General features: G+C 52.4%; 8 protein-coding genes across 8 annotated transcripts; 4 read left to right on the forward strand and 4 right to left on the reverse strand.

Moving 5' to 3' along the window:
- Window positions 1–28: 28 nt before the first annotated feature.
- Window positions 29–658, reverse strand: MAM_06675 (cyclase/dehydrase family protein; the record flags this gene model as incomplete). The annotated part of the gene is made up of 1 exon (XM_040825473.1): window positions 29–658. One exon carries the CDS (start codon window positions 656–658, stop codon window positions 29–31), a length of 630 nt encoding a protein of 209 aa, XP_040676464.1.
- Window positions 659–1,550: 892 nt separating this feature from the next.
- On the forward strand, window positions 1,551–5,068 carry MAM_06676 (AP-3 complex subunit delta; the record flags this gene model as incomplete). The annotated part of the gene is made up of 6 exons (XM_040825474.1): window positions 1,551–1,600; window positions 1,641–1,759; window positions 1,844–2,067; window positions 2,126–2,509; window positions 2,566–2,794; window positions 2,868–5,068. 6 exons carry the CDS (start codon window positions 1,551–1,553, stop codon window positions 5,066–5,068), a joined length of 3,207 nt encoding a protein of 1,068 aa, XP_040676465.1.
- Window positions 5,069–5,694: 626 nt separating this feature from the next.
- Window positions 5,695–8,509, reverse strand: MAM_06677 (Rho-GTPase-activating protein 8; the record flags this gene model as incomplete). Its single annotated transcript, XM_040825475.1, has 4 exons — window positions 5,695–6,545; window positions 6,630–8,079; window positions 8,179–8,360; window positions 8,464–8,509. The coding sequence occupies 4 exons, from the start codon at window positions 8,507–8,509 to the stop codon at window positions 5,695–5,697; spliced, it is 2,529 nt and encodes an 842-aa protein (XP_040676466.1).
- Window positions 8,510–11,369: 2,860 nt separating this feature from the next.
- On the reverse strand, window positions 11,370–11,630 carry MAM_06678 (30S ribosomal protein S13; the record flags this gene model as incomplete). The annotated part of the gene is made up of 1 exon (XM_040825476.1): window positions 11,370–11,630. The coding sequence occupies one exon, from the start codon at window positions 11,628–11,630 to the stop codon at window positions 11,370–11,372; it is 261 nt and encodes an 86-aa protein (XP_040676467.1).
- Window positions 11,631–12,942: 1,312 nt separating this feature from the next.
- On the forward strand, window positions 12,943–13,985 carry MAM_06679 (peptidyl-prolyl cis-trans isomerase B precursor; the record flags this gene model as incomplete). Its single annotated transcript, XM_040825477.1, has 4 exons — window positions 12,943–13,267; window positions 13,343–13,469; window positions 13,537–13,688; window positions 13,789–13,985. The coding sequence occupies 4 exons, from the start codon at window positions 12,943–12,945 to the stop codon at window positions 13,983–13,985; spliced, it is 801 nt and encodes a 266-aa protein (XP_040676468.1).
- Window positions 13,986–14,404: 419 nt separating this feature from the next.
- Window positions 14,405–14,919, forward strand: MAM_06680 (putative protein family UPF0434/Trm112; the record flags this gene model as incomplete). Its single annotated transcript, XM_040825478.1, has 3 exons — window positions 14,405–14,590; window positions 14,694–14,836; window positions 14,892–14,919. 3 exons carry the CDS (start codon window positions 14,405–14,407, stop codon window positions 14,917–14,919), a joined length of 357 nt encoding a protein of 118 aa, XP_040676469.1.
- A 335-nt stretch (window positions 14,920–15,254) lies between these two features.
- MAM_06681 (uncharacterized protein) lies at window positions 15,255–16,245 on the reverse strand (the record flags this gene model as incomplete). The annotated part of the gene is made up of 4 exons (XM_040825479.1): window positions 15,255–15,394; window positions 15,450–15,668; window positions 15,732–16,090; window positions 16,151–16,245. 4 exons carry the CDS (start codon window positions 16,243–16,245, stop codon window positions 15,255–15,257), a joined length of 813 nt encoding a protein of 270 aa, XP_040676470.1.
- Window positions 16,246–16,551: 306 nt separating this feature from the next.
- Window positions 16,552–17,301, forward strand: MAM_06682 (Nucleolar protein 12; the record flags this gene model as incomplete). The annotated part of the gene is made up of 2 exons (XM_040825480.1): window positions 16,552–16,764; window positions 16,843–17,301. 2 exons carry the CDS (start codon window positions 16,552–16,554, stop codon window positions 17,299–17,301), a joined length of 672 nt encoding a protein of 223 aa, XP_040676471.1.
- Window positions 17,302–17,408: the final 107 nt, after the last annotated feature.

Below are 17,408 nucleotides of genomic sequence, written 5' to 3' on the forward strand. Positions count from 1 at the left end.
GCTAAGCAGGGTGTTGGGGTTCATTTGTTCATAGGTTTTGTTTATAACTCAGCTCTTCCGACGCCCTCTTCTCAAAGGCTTCTATCATGAGACCGGCAACTTTATCAGAGACTGCGGCACTGACAGCGGCATACAGCGGGCTGACAAATTGATACTCGATGGTAAGATGGACCTCTGTGGCAGGCGAAGGATCCCGGCGGATCGGCGTCAGATGCCACCTTGTCACGAGGCTTTTGAACACGGCGGAGGCCGCTTTGGCATCCACGGAAGCGGGATTCCCGCTGACAGCTTCTACCAAGACGCCGGGCACACAGCGTAATCGACTCGTGAAGACCTCGTTGAATCCGCCCCAGCCAACGTGCAAATCGGCTAGTGTTGGCCACTTCCGGCCATCTTGGTCAGGATGAGACCACTGCGTTACGCGGGAGTGGGCGCAATAGGGGACGAATGAGGAGTAGGAGTCGACGTCGGAGATGAGCTGGTAGAGAGGATGTTGGGCATACGGCAGGGTTCTGATGGCCGTGATGGTTTGGGTGTCGCTGCCAGGGGGGCTGCCTGGGAGGCTGAAGAACGGGCGGCAGCTGGAGGGCGTTGAAAAGTCGCGGAAGGGAGCTAAAGATCTCAGCGGAACCTGGCGAGTGGCGGTGCGTAAAGACATTGGCGTTGAGGGGTGAATTTTGGGATTTCTTCCCACGGGAGTGAATGCTTCGACGGAGTCGAACGAGGGCGACGATACCAATCGAAGTGCCGCGGGGCTAGGGGCTACTACGGGTTGGGGAGATGTGAAAAAGAGGGCGTCTCAAATGAGGGCAAGAAGTAGACTCAGTGCCATTATTGCAGTCCAAGGAAAGTGCCGAATGAGTCTGCATGCGAAAAAGACGGATGGGTCGACGATTGACGTCGGTGATGTTGGAGGAGCTTCTTGTGACATCCGGCAGTACCGGGCAGTTGGCGGTTGGCGGCTGGCCAGGGCGTGGGCGTGGGCGCTGTGGACTGCTCTCAGGCGGCATCGATGATCATTTCTAGGGGTCTTGGGCCCACTGGCATAACCGATGGCGCCTGAAGAAAGACCCGTGGAACTTCCCGAAGTCGCGCCCAGATGTCCGTGTGGTCTGCGGAATACTCACTGACTCTGTACCTAGGTAGTTAGGTACTCGGTACGTGAGGTGCCAAGGTAATTACGTACATGGTACTAATCCGTGTCATTTCACTGACAGCCACATTACGACGTCCACATCCACAACCACAGTCTTGACTTTACCAGAGGGCTTCGGCGGCCTGGTTTTGATCAATCAGCCTGGCATTCAATCCCCAGCTCGAAAGACTCCTTCCCGCTCACACGAGACTCATCTAGTCAAGTTCCTCGATGTGGTCATTGATGACTATTGTGCACGCACACCACAACAAAGACAATACCGGCCGCGACGCATCATGAGTCGGTCGACTTACCCCGCGACGGACATAACCACGGCTTGAAGTATCATACCGAGCATCGCATCGACCACGAGCCTCCCGTGGCCCCAGGCGCGGGGCAGTTGAAGCTCGCGGCAATGTATGGCGAATCTACCAACCCTGACGACAACTCCGTCGCTCGCACCGGGTATGGAAAGGCAACGCAGAAGCTGACTGGACCTGAGCAGGTTCGAAAAATCGCTGTACGACCTCATTCGAGGCCTCAGAACAAGCAAGGGTGGCGGCAAGGACTTTATACAAAAGAACCTCAAAGATTGCCGAGCCGAAGTTCGCAGCCCGGATATGGGTCAGTCATAGACTCGAAATATTCGATTTAGACATGCCACGCATGCTGTATGTATACTGACTGTGTGCATTCCCCTTGGTTTAGATGTCAAGGCCACGGCCCTCTTAAAGCTCGTCTACCTCGAGATGCTAGGCTACGACATGTCTTGGGCGTCATTTCACGTTCTGGAAGTCATGTCATCCCCCAAGTACCATCAGAAGCGAGTGGGATATTTGGGCGCCGTACAGAGCTTTCGGCCGGATACCGAAGTCCTCATGCTGGCCACCAACTTGTTGAAAAAGGCACGTCTTTCCCTTCAAACTTCCCACGTTGAAAGCCACTGCCAGGCTATGTGATTAACGACTAACCTGGGCCGAATCTATACAGGACATTGGATCCTCGACTCAAACAGTCATGTCCCTCCCTATCGCTACACTTCCCCACGTCATTACGCCATCGCTGGCTCTCTCGACTCTCCCCGATCTCCTCCCTCGTCTGGGCCACAGCCATTCCAATATCAGAAAGAAGACACTAGTGACGTTATATCGGTTGGCGCTTGTGTATCCAGAAGCTCTGAGAGCAGCGTGGCCCAAAATCAAGGAGCGATTGTTGGACCCTAATGAGGACCCAAGCGTCACGGCGGCCATCGTTAATGTGGTGTGCGAGTTGGGATGGCGGAGACCCCACGACTTTCTGCCGCTTGCCCCGCGATTGTTTGAGCTTCTTGTAGACGGAGGAAATAACTGGATGGCTATCAAGCTCATCAAGCTAGTATGTTGGGACACACAACGTTTGATTCTACGTTCTACATGCTTATCCTACGCCAGTTTGCTGCTCTGACACCGCTCGAACCCCGTCTTGTGCGAAAGCTGCTGCCGCCCTTGACAAACATAATAGCGACAACACCCGCCATGTCTCTGCTCTACGAGTGCATCAATGGAATCATTCAAGGTGGTATACTCGGGAGTACAGATGACACCGCTGATACTGATGAGATTGCAACACTTTGCGTCAACAAGCTGCGAGGGATGGTAATGATTGATGGTGATCCAAATCGTGAGTTTTTTCAAGCGTTAATTTACAAAACCAGTAATGCCGAACCGTGTACTGATATGATAAATCTGAATAGTCAAATACGTGGCATTGCTGGCATTCAACAAAATTGTCGTTACGCACCCACACCTGGTGGCGGAACAAGACGACGTCATTTTGGATTGTATCGACAGCCCGGATATCACCATTCGCACACAAGCACTGGAATTGGTTCAAGGGATTGTTACCGGCGACAACTTAATTCCCGTCGTCAGCAGGTTAATGAAGCAGCTCAAAACTTCATCTCCAACAATGGAGCGTAGTCGGCCAGGGATCCCTGCATTTCGTTCCAGCTCAGACTCCAATGGCGAAGCTCAAGCGGCAATCACTGAGCCTCCGAAAGCCGAGAAACAAGCAATCCCGCTGCCTGAAGATTACAAGATGGACATGATCAAAAGAATACTGTTTATGTGTTCAAGGGACAACTACTCCAACGTCTTGGATTTCGACTGGTACATCGACGTATTGACTCAGCTCGTTCGCATGGCGCCTGTTCCGAGACAGCTTGATCCAGAGAGCACTCCTATTTCTTCAACGTCTGTAATGGATGTCTCGGGAAGAATAGGAGATGAGTTGCGAAACGTCGCCGTTAAAGTTCGAGCAATGAGGTCTACCGCAGTGAGCGCTGGCTTCACCATCCTAGCCCAGCTTAACGCAGACACTCCCACTGGCCATAAAGTAACATCTGGAGTCTTGGGTTCAGTTGCTTGGCTTCTGGGTGAATACGCCATTCTGCTACAAGATCCTGATGGAACGATGAACAGCTTGCTTCAACTCATACCTCGCGCCGCAAGACCTGAAGTTTGCTCGACAGCACTTCTCGCCGTTGCCAAGATCTTTGCCACGATTGCAGGCGATGAAACACGACCATGGACTGCCGAGTGGAAATCAAGGATATCACTCCTCATAGCTAGGATCTTGCACGTGGCAGAGCCGTTGGTCTTGCATCCAAACCTGGAGGTGCAAGAGCGAGCAGTCGAGCTAGTCGAGTTGTTGAAACTGACCGCTGAAGCTGTTTCAGGGCAGCCTGCATCTACAGACGAGGGGTTTCAAGATTCTCCTCTTCTTCTCACCCAGGCAATCCCATTACTGTTCAAGGGTTCGGAACTTAATTCCGTCGCCCAAGGAGCGCAGCGCAATGTGCCAATGGCTGATGGACTAGACCTTGATGAACCCATTCACTCCAACCTGACCCATCTGCTATCTGCTGCAGACCTCGTGACCCTCGATGCCGATGAGTCAGATGAGTTCGAAGTCTACTACAGCGAGCGGCCAGCCCCCACGTTCACTTCATCCTCGGCTCCCGCAATCAGCAGACTTGCAGATCCTACCGAAGAAACGGGCGGCTCCTACCAGCAGCTGAGTGAAGAGAGCTATCTCGACGCCGATATCGTCGCACGGCGCAGGGCAGAGCGCCTTGAGCGGATCAAGGACGACCCGAACTACCTTTCCAGCGACGGGACACCTCGATCATCCACCCCAATACACAGTATTCTCCAGAACAGCAACGGACCAGATCTCGATATTGACTCGATACCTGTTATGAAGCTTGATCTCGATAAAGTGGCGACTTCAGCCGCCCACACAGGTCCCCGGCCACAGCCCAAGCCCCGGCAAAGGATTGTCATTGCTAGCGACGAGACTCTGGAGGGCAGTGATGGCGGCAGCATCCGACAACACGACTCTGAAAACAACTCGGATAACCCCACAAAGGCGAGGAGCAAGAGAACCAAACAGTCTCTGCTACAAGTAGACTCGAGTCACATCGGTTCTTTCAGCCTCGAGGGCGCGCCAGCCAACGGGTTCGACTACGAACAGAAGCAACGGGAAGAAGCAGAGATGCAGCAAGCAATAAAGGGAGTGGAGAGGCTACGGCTGGAAATGCAACGCGCCAACGAACGTATCCAAGTCGCACACGGTGTCGATGCCCAAGGCACCATAGTCAAGAAGAAGAAGACGGCGAAGACGGCGAAGAAGACGGCAGAGGGTGCTTCAGGCCCTGAGGGGGTGGAAGTGAAACCCAAAAAGAAGAAGACTAAGAAGGTCAATCCGGCTCAGGAGCCAGATCACACTCCTAGCCAGGGGCTCGGGGGTGTGACATCTTCGTTGGCAGGGGCTGCGTCTGCGTCTGCGGCGGGCAACGCCGGCGGCGTCATGGCTGATGATCTAGTCTTGCCAAAGAAGAAGAAGAAGACAGTCAAGAAGAAGAAGATGGCTGAGATCGAGGACCCGACTTAGCTGCGATACAGGGGAGTTGGAGTTTCCCGGCTCGCATGAACAGATTAGCATAGCATTCATACCACAAGGGAATTGAGAATACTATCATCTTTCTTGCTTTTTTTTGTCACCTCGACGACTTTGGTCAAGTCCTATCGTCTTTGTCCTTTTTACCTTGTCATAGGCACAGAGGCAAAGGGGGAAAAGAGGGGTTCGAGAGATGGCAAATTCTGGAGAAGACGGGCTGGAACAAGCCCTAGGGCCAGGTGTCATGATATGTACCTGTATTAGACTCCTTGACCACTCACGCGGAAGCTAAAGCGCGGATACAATACATGAAAATTCCAACGGGACCGTGTCTCGCAGCTCTCCCGTGAGACCCGTAGGCAGCGTGTCGTCGGTACTATGCAGTAAATAGTACAAATGAGACGGGGGACGTGGCAGCCACGATAGCCTAACCGATCATGTCTGTCCACATACGAACGTACTTGGCGCTCATTCCCGTAACTCATTCGGTTGTTGTCTTGCTCATTCATCCTGGTTTGAAAGGAAATCCCTAAAATAACTCCGCCAAAAAAAATTCAACGGCCTTGACTTCCATCAGCAACGCAAAGGGGGTGGGTGGGTGGTCTTCCACGGCTGGATTACTAGTCATCCATGGGTTTGTCCTCTAGTGTTACTCCCCTCGAGGGTGGGCTCTCGGGCGGAGGACTTCCTGGCACTCTCTTTCCTCCAATGAACTTGGTTCCGATGCGGCTACCGCTGTCGCGCTTGTCGCTGCCGTCGCCATCGGCATCTTTGCCCTGAAGTGCTCCGTTTGTTCCGTCGGCAACGGCTGCGCCGTCAAACCCAGGTACGTCCAAAGACGATCTCTTCAACCGACTCTCGATGCCGCCCAGGCTGCCGCGATGTCGGTCTGTTGTTGGACTAGTCTGGATGGGGAACCGAGTGTCCGGTCCTCCTCCACTGCTCCTGTCGCGTCGATGACCACGGGGACCCGGTGCTGGACTAGTTGCTCGACTTCGCGAGGCAGTGGCCTTTTCTACCAAGGCACGGTTACGTTCTTCCATGAGAGCTTTTCTGTTGCTCTCGTCCGTACTTACAGCCCGGGGTCGGCTGCCACCCACTGACACGGAGTGACTCAATGTGGACATGCGCTTGAGTTCACTGAAGATTGGGTCCTTGTGCGTGAATAGGTCCCGTACCAGTCGAGACGCGTGCTTCTCTTCCAGCGTAAGCGAAGTTTCGGTACGTGGCCTGAGGATGCAAGGCGCCAACGACGCAGACAAGGATGCAACATATTCCTCATCCGCAGACGTCAGGTCGATTAGGCGAGTGAAGTGATTCATGCATGCATCGAGGGTCGCGATGTTGGTCAGGCGCAGCTGTGATAGTGTCTGCTGAAGAACGGCAACGCGGGACGCTTCCGAACCATCTGCTGTGGGCGTTGTGTAAATAGTGCGAATAATTTCATAGACATGAGCGCTAACCAGGGAATCTGAGATCGAGGTGTTAGCAGCCACAGAAGAAGAAAAATTACACGGGAGGTCTATTCTTGGGACAACATGGGGTATCGACCTACCAGGGAGTTCCAATAGATACAATTTCAGGAGTGCTGCGACAGTAGGGACATCGAAATCATCAAAGACGTCTGGCGAGTTGACCTTGCCGTCATTTAGCTTGGCTCGAAGTTTGTGGATTTGTGCGAGAGGGACGTCAACGAGCCAAACTCCTCGGCGAGCCTCATCTCCTTCCAGATCTGGATAATGGTGGTCAAGATAGGTCAAAATCGTCGTCACAATGACGGGTACACGCTTTTTGTCAGCTCTAGCTCGAGCCTCGAGATCAACGCCAAATGTCTGCTCGTCAACCCGGTTGTAGTAGTTCTCATACACCACGACTCTCGGAGCAAAGCTTCCCGTGCGATAATTCTCCAACAAATACCGGAGATCACCAGCAGGCTGAACCGTCTCTTGGAACAAGACCATTCTGTCCACGGTCGACTGCAAGCTAGGAATGACATTGCCAATGGAGCCTGAGAAATCGAGGATGACCGTTTTGACAGCCTTGAGTCGGTCGAGCTCACATCGTTCGAGAAACTTCAGATGGAGGCAAATAGCTTCCTCGAGTTCACACCGCAAGTCGTCAAGCTTGCGAACACCGGCCTTGTATTTGTCGTCGGCTTCTCGAGCCTCGCGTTGCAGCCGCATCGAAGGTGTCTCATTTGGATCCCTATTCCCGAGAACGTTCCAATTGGCAAGATACTCACTCACGGTTCCGACGACGGGCGAATCCGATGCTCCATCGGATCCTGCGATGGGGATTGAGAAAGTTCTGTTCAACTTCTTCTCAGGCAGTCCGGCGAACTTGAATGCCTGTGGTCGCCATTGATAGAACATTCTGGAACTGTTGGCAAACGTGCTGCCAACATTTCCGATGAGGCGCAAGAAGCCGTTCACAATGAGATCCTGGCCAATCCGCTCGGCGTAGCTCACACTCGAAATGCCCATGCTGCGTTGAAGATATTCGACAATATCAGAACCAGCTGACGTATTCAAGTACGTGCCAAGAATAGGAACTTTGGTCTCGCCCATTTTGATGGTGGATAGCATGTGAGAGAGGATCTTTTTGAGCTGCTCAGGTTGATAAACATCGTCGCCAATTTCGTAGTATTTCTCCTCATCGAGATCCCCTTCCTCTCTGAGGGGCTGGACTTTAATCTCGGGAATGGTGGGCTGGTTCGGCTTCGGGCTGGTTTCCGGAGTTTGAAATCCGAGCTTGTTCTCCTCCTCCAAGTCCTCGACCAGGCGGCACTTGTTGAAGTAGTTTGATCGCAACTTGCGAACCGCATCGGCTTGTCGGTCGTGTGCCTTGATACGGCTCTGGAGTTCGTCTTGCGAGTTCTGGACACGGCCCTCGTGGGCATCACACCAGAGGGAAAATGGATTTACAACCAAGTCTCGTATATTCTGGGCGATTCGTTGATGACTCCGCGCAGCGTCTTGCATTTCTGCTCGCATGCCATCATAAGCCTATGCAGCAAGAGAATGCGGTAAGTAGCCGGTCGGAATGTCGACGGCGGGTTTCGTGGGCCGGAGAAGCAAGAAAAGAAGACGCCAACAAAAGCTCACCTTTCGGACAGTGGCGCCGTCGTCTCTGGAGAAACCGCCGACGACTCTGTCTGCAGATGGCGCGATATCGGACAGACGCTGACCGTAAGTCTCTTCAGCTTCCGCGCGCAGACGAGCTATTGTGAGTATCTGGCGATTCTCCATTACACCTTGCTGGAGCTTGCCAAAGAGGACGCCGAGTCCTACAGGTTATGTGTTAGATGATTCAGCAGTGCAGATTCGCATAACATAGTAGTTTGTTTTGCGCCTGGGTTCATGGACATTTTGAATCCATTGACCACATACCCGCGGCATAATCGCTCGACCAGAACGAATCTGCGAAGCCCGGCATCTTCGAAATCTTGTACGCAGCTAGGCCAGGCACGATGGGATACCAGATGCAAGTGAGGCAGTCAGGAAAGACTGCCAGCGGCGGACTGGCAGAGGCAATGGCCAAGCCTGCGTGTTGGATCGAATGCGAAGGGAATAAGAAGGATGTTCTGGTCGGACCAAGACGATGGCGTGGCAGAGTAGACGGACGGCGCCCGCGGCTAGGGGGACCTGGGTCGGAAACGTTGACCGTCGTTGGCCGGTCGAGCTCTGTGCAGGCTGGCGTTATAACTCGGCGTCCTACTCGATAGGCTGGACGATGATGTGAGCAGTTTTCGTCAAGAAGGGCGGCTCTGAAGACGGAGGACGCACATCAAAACAAATTGAAGCATGCACACACACACAAACCCACTTACTCACTCACTCACTCACCCGCTCACCCACACACAGTAGTCTCACCGGCGCAGCTGAGGATGGTAACAGGAGTCAATAGTGCAGATTGAGACGAATACAGCCAGAGATGGCGGGAGCCCACATGCAGCTCGAGGAAGCAAAAGGTTTTGAGGCTGGACAGCCAGACTCTGGCGCGATGCAGCGGGTTGTTGTCGTTTTGTCGGGAGCAGTTTAAGTACCCAGTGACTGCGCCACAGGCGAAAAAGACTGGACCGGTTCTTGACTCAGGGGTCAACCGTCATTGTTCAGGGCCGCATGCAGTGCCGGTGACAGCCTACAGGGGTCAGCTGGTCAGTGGTCACCACGCCAAATCACTGCAGCGTTCAATGTTGCCTGGCGTCAGTGCGCACTTTCAAGTACTACTCAAAAGTTGCTATTCCGATCTTTGCTGCAGGGCCAGCTGAGCCGAACAGAATGTTCCAGAGGTGGCATGTGGGATTTTGATGAGTGTGGCTGGGTCCAGAGGTTTACTCGATGCTCTGGACGAAGCGCCAGTAATGTAATTACTTACACAGCACGCACGCACGCACGGAGTCCTCGCCCTGGCCAAATGCTGCGTCAGCTTCTCCGCATGTATGTACTGGATCATTGGAGGCTGGCGCCCGTGCCCGTTGAGACGCGCAGTCAACAGCAGACTGGATGGACTGGCGGTGACTTCTTTTTTTTTTTTTTAACCGGCGGTCGACTCGCAACTGAAAGCATGTACGTATGTGCTACCCGGGTACCTACCCCAGCCTGCTGGAATACGCATCACCGTGGATGGCATGGCCACACACCGAAATGCCGTGCGAGACGAGACGTCCACAACCTCAATCGCAGCAGGTCTGGGCGTTGGGGAATGAATGGCACGAGGCGGCCGACGATTTGATTGGCAACCGCTTCGGCTTTGGGCACAAACGGCCCGAGTAGCACAGACCGCAAAGTCACAGACGCCGTTTTTGATGCCAGGCCAACGACCATCTTGTTCTGCTGACTTCAGTATGGGCCAATTGGTGCACCCGGAGTCGTACCAACGTTCTGCATCACGTCTCGGATGACGCCAGGTACTCCGTGTCGAGCTTTGTCTCGCAGTCTTGCAAAGGATCTGCCCATCAACTCGCCGTTCACACTGTCTGCTTGGGCGTGTGCGATGGCATCCAGCAGAGACAGGCTTGCCACATGTATAGAACAGAGGCAATATCGTCGTGTTTCCCTCTGATGACTGTCCCTACAATGACATCACACTGGAACATGTCAACGTTCGCATCAGACCCTTGGACTGAGGCTCAACCTTGAATGATGGGAAAGCTGACACTGGATGTGCGTTTATGACGCGTACCGAATACCGCTAGTCGAAGGGCCCCCTTGCGAAATCGTCGTCTAACGAGCCCAGCGAGCGGCTCCTTGGTCGCGATTTCACTCCCACTCGCTCAATCAAGCCCCCCGGTCTCTGTTTGTCTGTTTGTTCTGCCCTTGGTCAATGTCACCGCCAGATGAAGCCTCGGACTGGGCAATCGAGTCCTTTCATGCTTCTCCATCAGTAACTTTGTGCTTGCCTTTCTGCTCCCCGTGAGGCTTGTGACCATGGCGCCAGAGGATGCTAAGCCTGCGACTCGACAAGCTCACAAGCATAAGCCGTGCCGGATAGGACGTACGGCCTCTGCCCGCATTCTCGCAACGTCAAGGACAGCATTCTCAAGCTGATCAAGGAGCGAAACCCCATCCTCATGGTCAACGTCAAGCCTGGCTTTATCTCATGCGCAGACACCGGCAAGGAAAATCGCCTGGCAAAGGATGATGTTGCCAACGCCTCTTTTGCAACGAGTTGTCGAGCATATTCTCATAAGTACATTGGTGGCCTTGTTGGCCTTGATCAAGCTGGTAGTGGGACTGACTTTAACGGCATCGATTCTTTGCCCCGGGGGTTTGAAGGCCTTGCCAAGGGTCTGTCTGGCTGCTGCCTTGTTTGGGGGCGTCGTCAGTGACTGTGACCCTGCCAAGGTTGCTGGACACAACTTGCTTCACATGCGCTGCAAGGTCGACGCCGTATCTGCGCGGATGAAGGCGGGGAAAGCGCCCATCATGGAAGATAATCTGGACCGGCTTCCTGTTATATAACAGAGGTAGGTTTTTTTTTTATCATCCGAGAGGGGTTCCCCAAACTCGAAATTTGGACCTCGATATTGTCTATTTCACTCGGTTAATCATACAATTTATTCTACATCATGTTTGGTATAATAGAGCATAATTTCAAGGAATTTGAACATTGGTTTTCGTCCCAATTCTCTTCCTCCAGAAAGCGCCCGCTGCGCAGGGGCGTTGTTGATTTGGTGCTGGCGTGCCCATTTTGTCGACTTGTCATGAGTTCGCTTCATGACCCAATAATTGTACATGTTCGACCCGATATGGTCACTGATAGCTGGTCAAGTGCGTTCCGGACTGCGGAGGAGTTAGGATCTGCGATCGACCCTGTTGAGCTTGTTGGCCGTAGCTGTCTGCGTGCGTGTTCGCTGACCGCGCACTGGCAGACCCATGGCGTGCCGTCGACCGCGATATGACCCAATGTCTTTTAATCTTTTGATGTTGTCTTGCACTATCCTCCTTGCATCTGTTCCAATCGTCATTTGCGATAATTCGGCTGTCAGGGACGTAACTGTTCGTGGGCTGAGGGAGCCGACTTTGGCGAGCTTGTGGATGGAGTATTTGGCCATGATGCGGGACGATGTCGTCGATCCCAGAGCATAGAATGACTCGAGAGCTTTCTAAGGCCGGAATTCCGGACTTTGTCAGCGCCGCTGGCTTCGTTTCGAGCGAGACACAAATTGTCGTCTGCGTTGGTATTCTTACCTTGACGAGCTTCCCATCATTGAAATTGACGCCTAGGATGAACACCTGAGTGAGGCGTTAGAACTTTTTATGCTCATGATTCCTGTAGCTGACGGGTTGGATGTCCATGGTACCATTTTTCACGGCTGTTGGGCGGAATTGACGGCAAAAATGCCAGCGTACGTCTCGACTGTCGCTGTAAATTAGGTCGAGAGGAGTCGAAGCATGAAAATGAAGCTGGGTGGGGCGTTCCGGAGAAGATGCGGTTAAAACCGCACCCATTGATACTTGGGTAAGCTGAAACTCGAGTAAGCGTCCGTGTCATCAGCTTCTTGCTCTTGAGCTGAGCTTCATTTTCTATTGGCTCTGTTGGCCGTCAATTGTGTATCTAATGCTGAATGCCCAGTGGCATGGAGTTGCGACAGGTGCGCACCCGAATACGACTAACAATGGACGAGCACAAAGGGGGAGTGTCTGTAGACTATACCCTCAGCACCCCGCTTGCAGAGTAGAGTATTCCCGTCATATCATGGTTGAGAGACAAAAATGCGTTGCAACTGCTTAATGACTTGACAAAAGACGTGATGTTTTCTTTGCCTTGCACAGTCTCGGTCCTGGCGGCGTTTGGCATAGAACTAAACGCATGTTCTCCCTGGTACAATCAATCCTACACGCTTTGCGATGGTGCTGCCGCTGTCCGGCAAACCTCCAGCACTGGAACATAGCAGAGAGCGTACAGAATGACTACAGAATCAATCGATCCATGATGTACAAGAGCATGGACGCGCCCGAGGTTGGCGCCACCAATTGATCCAACATCAAATTGACCTGATCCGTACTAGATCGCGCGCTGCAACCTGCTGTTTTCGCCAACCCTGGTGCTCCCAATGAGTGCACTGTAGAACTATCGCAGCGCTACGGTGGCCTGTGAGTGGGTCCTCCCACGCTGCTTCAGCGGGGAATCTTGAAACAGGGACGTTCTCATCGAGCTTAGGTGTCGAGAGTCCCTCCATCCAGCCGTCCGATCTATTCCCACTCTCCCCTTCATCTTTTTCTCTACAATATTTCAGCAAGATATACACAGCCATCGCGCGATCGACGTTGACATATTTCAGTGTTCAGCAGCGTACCTACAAGTACCCCCCCGTCTTTTCTTGGTCCCCGTGTCTTTTCTGCAAAGATCGGCTTGCTCACACAATGTTCAACCTGAGGCGCCTCGTCTCCTTCGCCCTCCTCATTGGAGTCGGCCTGGTCCTTTTCTCCCAGACCGCCGAGGCGGCGAAGGGTCCCAAGATCACCTCCAAGGTCTACTTCGACATCGAGCATGGTGACAAGGCATTGGGTCGTATTGTCATCGGTTTGTACGGCAAGACCGTCCCTGAAACGGCCGAGAACTTCCGTGCTTTGGCCACTGGCGAAAAGGGATTCGGGTACGAGGGATCCACGTTCCACCGTGTCATCAAGCAGTTCATGATCCAGGGTGGTGACTTCACCAAGGGCGACGGCACTGGGGGCAAGTCTAGTGAGTATCCTTCGCCTTTGCAAATCAAAATCAATTCCATGGCTTGAACAATTGATTAACTGGCAACTACCCCAGTCTACGGCGCAAAGTTTAAGGACGAGAACTTCAAACTCAAGCACACCAAGAAGGGTCTCCTCTCCATGGCTAACGCTGGTCCCGACACCAACGGCTCACAATTCTTCATTACCACCGTCATCACCTCGTAAGCAGGCTTTTCCAGTAGTCGCCATTCGCTGGCAGGAAGAGCAAACGACTGATCAATTACACAGCTGGCTGGATGGCCGACACGTCGTCTTTGGAGAAGTCTTGGAGGGCTACGACGTTGTCGAGAAGATTGAGAGTGTCGAGACCTCGGAAGGCGACAAGCCTCTTCAGACTGTCAAGATCGCCAAGAGCGGCGAGCTTGAGATCCCGCCCGAAGGTATTCACGTCGAGCTCTAAATCCTTATGTCGAAGCTTCACAAAGCCAAGCTATCATCAATTCACCCCTAGCCGGTGCTGATACGTGTGGTGATAACCAGGCCTCGACGGCTCGGCTGGCTGGGCCGACGGTGTCGCACCCGTCGAAAACGACGCTTTTGTGGGAGACAACTCCTCAGAGGGATGGTCACTCCTACAAAAGGTAGGGTTGTTTGGGTTTGTGGTTGCTGCCGCAGTGTTCTACATGCGCCTTCGAAAATCTTCTGGCGAGGATTACAGGGAGAAGTTGACCGCTTAATACATTCAAGAAATTCTTACATCGGCGTCCCGTTAACTACGTAGCATTTAGAACATGTAACAATACAAGGAAATGGCTGCTCAAATTGGCATACAGACCATGCATTCTGGATTTTCAAGGAGACGTATTAAAATGTATGATGAGACAATTACCTCAAGCTTCACTTGTTTGTCGAAAGACACCGTGTGCACGAACATGCTGCGTCACCCACACATATCCCTGTCACGTGGGGCCATGGTGCAGCAGCAACCGCAGGTCCTGCAGGTGCCAGAAAAAAAAAGAGTTGTAAGTTCATCTCGAGGCACGACGTCAACACCCACTCCCGCCCTTTCTGAGTACTTTGAACAGCCGGAAGCGGATGCGTTGGACACTATAGCGGACGCTCACCGCCTAGTCATTCGTACCGAACCTGAAGGAAAATGAAGGTGCTCAGCCTCAACTTCCTGACATGCGCCGCCAAGGCATGCAAAAGCTCGTCCGACTCGTATCCGCTTCACCCCAAGGACGCGGAACTGGTTCAGGAGGAAATCGAACTCAACCCTGACATGATTATCAACGTGCTGCCCAGACTGGACTGGGATGCTCTGCGGACCACGTCATCAGAAGTACGTCGCTCCTCTCTCCTTGTCCGAACAGCTGCTGTAGGGTACTTTGTCTCGCCGGGACCTCCTCATGTGTGTCAAGGGCTCTTGTTGACCGAGGCGATAGCTTGGCTTCCCTGCGCTGCCCGAACAGGCCCCTACGGCGGGGGAGCTGCAGGCTGATGAGAAGGCGTTGAAGGATTTGCACCACCTGTTGCTGGAGACGCAGATGTCAGAGGGGAAGTTGGTGTGCGCTAACTGTGGACACGAGTATGCTGTCAAGGAGGGGATTGCAAACTTTTTGCTGCCGAGCCACATGGTCTAGGTGCAAGGCCGAAAAGGAAGCGCGCTAGAGGTTAGGAAACATGGGGTCGACGGTGCAAGGCGGCATGAGATGTGGTTCAACGAGAATCACTTGGATGGCGTAGGGGAGTTTGATATGTGTCTGTTCAGACTTTCTTGGGCGAATGCGGTATTTTGTCGCGAACGGGAATAGAATTGTTGACTCATTGTATAAACCACACTTTACTCTAGTGAAAACCCACGCCGTCTAGCAGCAGTAGCAAGACTTCCAAGCCCGTAGTTTCTTCTCAGCAAACCAGCCCGTTAACTCCGTATTTGATATGTACATGCTACAAAACAACTCAGTTCAACAGTGTACAAAACATGATGGCATCGCCCCAGCGCATTACTGCTGCTTCTTCTGAGCTGCCGGGCCCATCTCCTTGTCGAATGCGCCATACGAGACCTCGAGACTAGCAAGGCCGCGGATACCGGCTCCGATAATGGAAAAAAAAACAATGGCGACGATAAGCGCCATGAAGATACCTAGTATCACTGGTTAGGAGAGCTTTATCATCCACATGTAGTAATAGTATCTTACCGGGGGTGAAAAATTGATACTTCTGAAACAGGGGCAATTTGTTGAACTCTGTGTCGTTGTTTTGCTGGAGGTGGACGTCTCTAGTATCCCGCTTCATTCCCATATGCAACGGCTCGATGAACTCCGACTCGTACAGTGGTTCGCGGGGGGTCGCATAGAGCAGGATCGTGTAGCTGTCAGAAGATGTAATTGCTTCCAGTTCAGGAGCAAGCGATGCATCTACAGATCCATGAGTAAGGATTCACAAACGTGCTGCCTCATCTTCCCAGAGCACTGTCTTACCGTTGCTGGCAAGATCTTGAGCCCTAGTAGGTGGTGAAAACGACCCTAGCTGAACCGAGTTCACATTGACAGTCTTTCCCTTCATCCTGCACGCTGAATTGATGTACTCGTCGAGTCTGGCTTCTGTGACATCTCCGATGACCTCGGCTACAGTGTATTTTCCCTTGACCCTAGAGCCTTCGACAGACTTGCAGATGCGAGGCATCAAACAGTCCGTCTGGCTCAGATCCGCGGCATTGATGCCAGGTTGTGTCACGATCAGGTATCGGTCGGTAGGGCATTCGTCGAGTACGTGCTTGGTGAATGATATCACTTCAGAGCTCGTCTGAATCTGGTTCGTGTTGACCGGTTGCGAAATCCTATTTGAAACGTCAGTCAAGCCGTCGTCAGCCAAAGGATTATGCTCATGCCGGGCTCACTTTGAACTCGACAATAGCACCCATGGTGAGGAATCTGAGAAAGCAAAAGCTGCTCCGGGTAACGCAAAGGTGCTTGCAAAAATCTGGAAACGCATGATGACTGCAGCGATGCGCGGTTGACTACTTGTCCTATCGTCAATGAGCTGTATCCAGCACCATCAACAACCTGGCCTGCGACCGTGACGGTAGGCTTGGAATCCCATGCCTTACGTAATGTCATGGGGGCTGACAGATCCACACAGTGGGCAACCGGGCAGTGGACTTTGGCGGCAAGAATCATGCTGGTCCTTACTCCGTACTAAGTTAGTGTTAAAAAACACTTGACCATTATGCAACAATCGATCTTGATTATAGCAGCATAAACAGCTTTTTGCAGCATTTGAGGATTTCCAATTGCTGCAATGTTCGCCAAACCTAGACCGAAAAAGAATCTTCTGCCACCCCCAAGTAAGAAAAGAAAGGCTACGTCGACTATTGAAGAGATATCATTCAACGACGATGCCCGCACAGAATTTCTCACGGGTTTCCACAAACGCAAACAGCAGAGAATAAAGCGTGCCCAAGAGGAGGCTGCAAAGAGGGCTCGCCACGAAAAGCTGGAAACACGGAAACAGGTGCGCATCTGCTAACCAGTCTCGATGGAGAGTGCATTGAATCATTCATTGAAAGTACTCATCCATTTGTTACCCTAGATACGAGAAGACAGACGAAGAGAAGTTGCCGAACATGTCGAAACTGTAAATAGAATACTGCGAGAGTCTGGGGCTGTTTCTACACAAACGGATGAAGAAGAGAAATCCACAGAGGATACGGACGAGTGGGGTGGCTTCCCAGACAAGCCAGACTTGGATCTCATCGATCACGAGGAAGAATACATTGATGAGGATAGGTACACTACTGTCACAGTTGAATCAGTTTCAGTCGCACGAGAGGGACTTAGCAGACCCGATCAGTCCGAACATGAGGTTGAGGCTGAGGCTGAGGCTCGCCAAAAACGTGAGGAAGCAGAAAGGAGAGAGGCAGAGGCCAAGGACGGGAAGAAACCATCATGGCAGAAAAAAAAGAAGAAAAAGTTTCGGTACGAATCAAAGATTGAACGACAGCTGACAGATAGAAAGCAAAAAGCAAAAAGTAGACCCCGGAGAGAATAGAGGAAAGACGGGCAGCGAGACGGCCATTTTAAAGCAGCTGATTGAATAATGTGGGAAAGTAGATACCCCATGGATAAACAGGTCCAATTACTAGAAGAGATAGTTCA

This window comes from Metarhizium album (assembly GCF_000804445.1).
Source record: "Metarhizium album ARSEF 1941 chromosome Unknown scaffold_23, whole genome shotgun sequence".
Taxonomy (NCBI): Eukaryota; Fungi; Ascomycota; class Sordariomycetes; order Hypocreales; family Clavicipitaceae; genus Metarhizium; species Metarhizium album.